General features: G+C 41.3%; 1 protein-coding gene across 1 annotated transcript in view; it reads right to left on the bottom strand.

The window, feature by feature from the left end:
• Positions 1-6,000, bottom strand: part of LOC127586240 (meiosis initiator protein-like) — a 51,958-nt gene continuing 45,958 nt past the window's right edge. The window contains exon 12 of the mRNA XM_052044043.1: positions 1-3,115. Coding sequence (XP_051900003.1) covers positions 3,004-3,115 — 112 coding nt within the window. The 3' untranslated portion in view covers positions 1-3,003. The remainder of the gene's footprint in view (positions 3,116-6,000) is intronic.

The raw sequence follows: 6,000 nt of genomic DNA, 5'->3' as shown, positions 1-6,000 counted from the left end.
CAAACAATAGTAATAATGATGTTATTTCCTCAACTATCCAAAGTGCAATCAATTATGAAACTTAGTTACCTTAACACTGAAGTTAGTAGTGGAACAAAAGAAACAAGTCTCCCAGTGGAGTGGATTGTAAAAGCTGACAATAAAACCAGGCCAGTTGCACGTGCTCTCCACAACTCTGCACCTCCATAATTATGTTTTACTTCTGTGTGGCATCCACTTGGGCAAGAACATGGATAACATGCAATGAGATTGCTCCTAGCGTGGCTCTTATTATTGCTCTGTCATCGTCCTATGCAGTGACACTAAATGCACCTGTTGGAACTCAAGCTACATCAGTGACTCAGGGCATTATCACGCCACAGCAATACGGTGCAAGAATGGGACAAAAATACTGGTCTCAGTGAAAACAACCATAAAAATCAAAGTGGCTCACAACAACCTTTAAGGAAGGAAACCAAGTGTGCTTCCCTAGTTTGGACTTTGTAAGACCCTAGCACCATAACAATGTGGGTGTGTCTTAGCTACCCTCTGAATTGGCTGTGGAAACCATTCAATTAGGGGCATTTAGAAGCAGCCAATAAATAATCTTCAGTGATAGTTATTTGACACAGCTGAGTCCCTGTGTAAATTCAGCCAGGTGGCCAGCCACATTCCCCATGGAAGAAACCAACTCCAGCACTTAGGTGCATTACTGAAGATAGGGTGGCCATGGAATAGGGAAGGAGTTCTGCATTGTCAGAGAGGTCCTGTGCATGAAATGCTAAAACTAGACTGTTTATGGCTATGTAAAAGTTACTTGCACTCTTGAAAAGAAAAAGCAAGCAGTTGCTGATGCTCCTCCTCCTCTTTGGTTGAAGCAAACATCTCGTTAGCAGAAAGAATCTTGTCATACCACCAAATGGTTCAGTACCTCTGCATAACAACAGTGACAGCACTTCAAAGTAATTAAGAGAGCCTGAGGTATTTTGTGAGGCAGTTTATATAAATATGAATTTTATATGCTGGATTGATAAAAATATCTCATTGAAATTACCAAATAGTTAAAGTTCATACTTTCCATTTAGGAAGTATATATTGGAGTTGTAGGACATTCATTGCTAATTCAGGAGTGGCTGAATCTATAACAAAGGTGCTGTGGTGTTTTTGTTTCTGCATTCAGCCAATCTGTCCCTTTTCTATGTCAGTCTTGGCTCCTCGTGGGGCTTATGGCAAAGTGGTGCGTGGGGTGGGCCAGTAACATCAAACCACTGTGTAAAGGCAGTGGGCCAATCTTAAAGTGAAGCTGCTCTGAATAACCATTTTCTCCTGTTACAGCACAAGTACAATATGCTGACAAGTCACTATGAAATATTGGTCTGACAGAAGAATAAGGCAGAACATGCTGGATGAAGTGATTTGCATTGATCTATGCAGCTGACGATGAGAGACACACGCACTCGCTCTCAACTGCACTCCTGCAAAATTAAAGTGCCTGAATGATGGCCAGTGTACCAACTACAGTATAAATTATCCTCAATGTGTACTGTTTACTGGCCAGTTAATTAAAGCACTGAGTTACATGCACTTTTTAATATTAACTGCAAACAACACTGTTCACAGAAATGGTCAGTGATGTCTTCTGATAAGAATCAGAACTGATTCTTATCAAAGGATTATTGAATTTCCTGCAGTCAGTGTGCATTTTTTGTTTCAGAGTTCAAACAATACTTTTAGCTGCAAACTTTGCGTACAATAAATATGTGAACAGAATACTATTTTGCTTTGGTCACTTGGAGCCAGAACCAAATACTTCTGTGTCGAGTAAAGCATGATCGGGCACCGAGTAAAACTTCCACCCTGGTTACTGACACACCAGCCCCAACCTTAGTGCAAAGCCAGAGGTGACGTCCACAAGGAAAAGGCAGAAGAATGCCCAAAGGTTCCATCAGGTTGGATCACTGCAGTCAATAAAAAAGTCCATTTGGTTGGAATCCAAGAGACCACAAGGAATTTTAAGGAGATGATGTCATTGCTTGTCATATAAGGAGACTGCAATTATCCAACTTCTTTTGTGTACAGTTGGAAAAGAAAATAACTTGCATTTCTTTAATGTCTTTCATATGTCTTTCACAGTCCTAGAACAGTCCAGAAAGTGCAGTCACTGTTGAAATATAGTAGCTAATTTGTGCTCCCACAAACACCACTAAGATAAGGATTAGATGATCGATTTTAATGATATTAGCTGTGGGATAAATATTGGATAGGAAACAGGAATAATAGCCATGCATTTTTTTTCAAACAAAGCCACTGTTACTTTACATGCAAAAGCAGACAGGATTTCAGTTTAACCTCTCATCAAAAGTCAGCACTTCTAACAATGCAGCACTCCCTCAATATAACACATTTTTTTGGGTTGGATTGATTTCCCATGTCAGCCTTGTTATCTGTGTTCCAGTTTCTGGAATGAGACTGGAACCCACAACCTTCTGACTCAGAGGTAAGAATGCTGCCCAGAGACAGAGCCTGCAGTTTGATGTCAGGCTGCTGATGTGAAAGTGTGCTAAGTGTGTATAAGCCAAGATAAAAGCTCCAATTAATACCAACACAAGCCAAGCTTGACATACACTGCATAAGTTCAAAGTTCTACCAAGTAGTAAGAAAGACGGCTTCAAAATTCAATTTCTGCTGGACTGTACACTGCTACAGTTATGCACTTCTTTGGGAGTACCATCATTTACTTGAACTTTAGCACCACTGTCAATGTCTTCAATTTTTCCTAACATGCAGGTCGATGTTGTTCGATATTTAACCATTGACAAAAATTCTATTTCACAATGATTTTCCAGATTTCAGACTGGTCTTGGAGATCTAAGTTAGACATTGGTGAGTTTGCTGAACTTTTGAGTATACCAGGCCTCCCCAACTCAAGCGACTCATTAATGATCTTGTGTTGCTCGGGTGGGACACCCTTCTCCGTTTCAGAACAGCACTGTGCTCTTGTGTGCCTCAGAGAAGGGAAATGTCTTACAGGAGGTGGAGGGGTTCAGGCATTTCCACCTCTTCCTTCTCTTCACTCGATGAGCTATCCAGCCTCACAATGCGGTTATTCATTTTGCTGAATTCGCGGGCTTTGATGCTGTGGGTGAGAGAAAAAGAGAAACAGGGAGGGCACATTTAACTCATGCTGACAATCAACTCTCCTGCATTAATATGGCATCTGGAGAGGGTTCAGAGAAGATTTACGAGGATGATTCCTGGAATGCAAAGGCTTACAAACGAGGAACACTTGTCGGCTCTTGGACTGTATTCATTGGAGTATAGAAGAACGAGAGGGGACCTCATAGAAACATTTCGAATGTTGAAAGGACTGGACAGAGTAGATGTGGCTAAGTTGTTTCCCTTGGTGGGTGAGTCCAGGACAAGAGGGCACAGTCTTAGCATGAGAGGGTACCCATTTAAAACAGAGATGAGGAGAAATTTCTTTAGCCAGAGGGTCATGGATTTATGGAATTTGTTGCCACGTACAGCTGTGGAGGCCCGATCATTGGGGGTGTTTGAGGAGGAGACTGATAGGTATCTAATTAGTCAGGGTATCAAGGGATATGAGGAAAAGGCCGGGAATTGGAGCTAGATGGGAGAATAGTTTAGCTGATGGTGAGGTAGCGGAGCAGACTCGATGGGCCGAATGGCCTACTGCTCCCTTGTCTTGTGATCTTGTGAACTCAACAATAGACAGCATAGCTGAAAATGAAGCAACAGAATGCATAGCATCCAAGCAACCAAAATTCAGCTAATGAACCAGTTCTGCTGAAAACCACACTTACTGTTGACCTGGATTCCACTGGTTTAACACAGTGCAGTGCAGTAGGCACAGAATGCAATTGGTTGAAAGTGCAAGTTAAGGGGCTGTTGCAAAATTGCAGATTTCACCTAGGTCTTTTTGCTTAGAAAATATCTTCTGTGAAGACTTGCTTTTCAAAATAAAAAGAGTTAAAGTACTTGAAATGCAACATTAATTTAGGAAATTGGGAATTGGTAACAAAATGTTCTTTTTGAATGATACAAACATGGCAAGTTAAGAGATAAATTGGGAATACTTGCAGATATCATATCGCATTACTTAAAATTATTTTGAAGTACACCACACATAGTAAATTGTTCTGTTTATTGGGAAATGTGGCAGCTTTTCTGCAACAAGACCAGACTCAGAAATGGAATGATTGAGCAGCTTTTGGAGGTTCTTTCAGGGAGACTGGTTTGTGAATCTTAACATTCACTTAAGGGGTTGTCAATCCACGGGATCACAGAACCGAAAATTTTGAACTTTAGGTACAGGAATAGACCAAACATTTCCTTGAGCCTGCCTATATTATTCAATAAGATCACAGTTGATCCAATCTTGGCCTCAATTCCACTCTTCTGTCTGATTCTTATAAGACTTGAATCCCTAAAGTCCAAAATTATATCTATTAACCTTGAATACACATAACCGGCTCTCTGGGTTAGATCATTCCAAAGATTCACAACCTTCAGAGAACAAATCCATTCTTATTTTGGTCTTAAACGTGTGACCCTTTTATTCTGATGCTCCTCCTTAATTTTAGACTCATTCACCAAAGACACACCTCAGCATCATTCCCTCTTGAAAATTACTACTGAATCTCTTCCCCCGTCATTTCATGCGGTGCATTCCAGATCACCGAAACCCATTGATTAAAAAAAAATTTCTTGTTCTCTTGCAAATTATCTTAAGTCTGTGTTGTACAACTATCAACAGTAAAGTTGTAGACTCAGCCAGCTCCATCATGGGCACAACCCTCCCCACCATCGAGGACATCTTCAAGAGTCGGTGCCTCAAGAAGGCGGCATCCATCACTAAGGACCCTCACCATCTGGAACATGCCCTGTTCTCGTTACTACCATCGGGGAGGAGGTACAGGAGCCTGAAGACCCATACACCACGATTCAGGACAACTTCTTCCCTCTGTCATCAGATTTCTGAATGGTCAATGAACCCATGAACACTACCTCATTGTTCCCTTTTTTTGCACTATTTATCTATTTTGTAATTTATAGTTTTTAATGTCTTTGCACTGTACTGCTGCCGCAAAACAACAAATTTCACGTCATGTAAGACAGTGATAATAAACCTGATTCTGATTCCTCTTACCAGTAGAATCAGTCTCTCCCTATCTATTCTATTCAAATGCAAAATAATTTCTATTAAATCTCCACATTAGCATTTTTTACCCAAGAACACCAGCTTCATTCATCTCCCCACAATAATGAAGCACCTCACCCTTGGGACCACTCTAGTAGAGCTGCTTTGTACCCTCTCCAATTTTTGACATCCTTTTTAAAAAGCGTGGTGTCCTAAATTTGACACAAGACATAATACTCCAGCTAGGGCTAACCAGTTATTTCTAAACATTAAAGTGATGACTTTTAATTCAATTATTTTTCTCTGTATGAGGGAGGGGCGGGGTCAGGCGAGAAAGCCCCTTAAATATTGTAAGTACGGGATTGGGGTAGCCCCCCCAGGGAGCTACACGAGTGGCATCAGTGCTGTAGAACCATAGAACCATACAAAACTACAGCACAGAAAACAGGCCATTCGGCCCTTCTAGTCTGTGCCGAAACATTATTCTGCTAGTCCCATTTACCTGCCCCCAGCCCATACCCCTCCAGATCTCCCTCATCCATGTATCTATCCAATTTACTCTTAAAAGTTAAGAGTGAGCCCGCATTTACCACATCAGATGGCAGCCCATTCCACACTCCCACCACTCTTTAAGTGAAGAAATTCCCTCTAATGTTCCCCCTAAACCTTTCCCCTTTTACCCTAAAGCCATGTCCTCTCGTACTTATCTCTCCTAATCTAGGCGGAAAGAGCCTACTTGCATTAACTCTGTCTATGCCCCTCATCATTTTGTAAACCTCTATCATATCTCCTCTCATTCTTCTCCGCTCCAAGGAATAAAGTCCTAACATGCTCAATCTTTCCCTGTAACTCAACTCCTG

The sequence above is a fragment of the Pristis pectinata genome, chromosome 35 (assembly GCF_009764475.1).
Source record: "Pristis pectinata isolate sPriPec2 chromosome 35, sPriPec2.1.pri, whole genome shotgun sequence".
Taxonomy (NCBI): domain Eukaryota; kingdom Metazoa; phylum Chordata; class Chondrichthyes; order Rhinopristiformes; family Pristidae; genus Pristis; species Pristis pectinata.
This window is presented reverse-complemented; position numbering and strand designations above follow the sequence as displayed.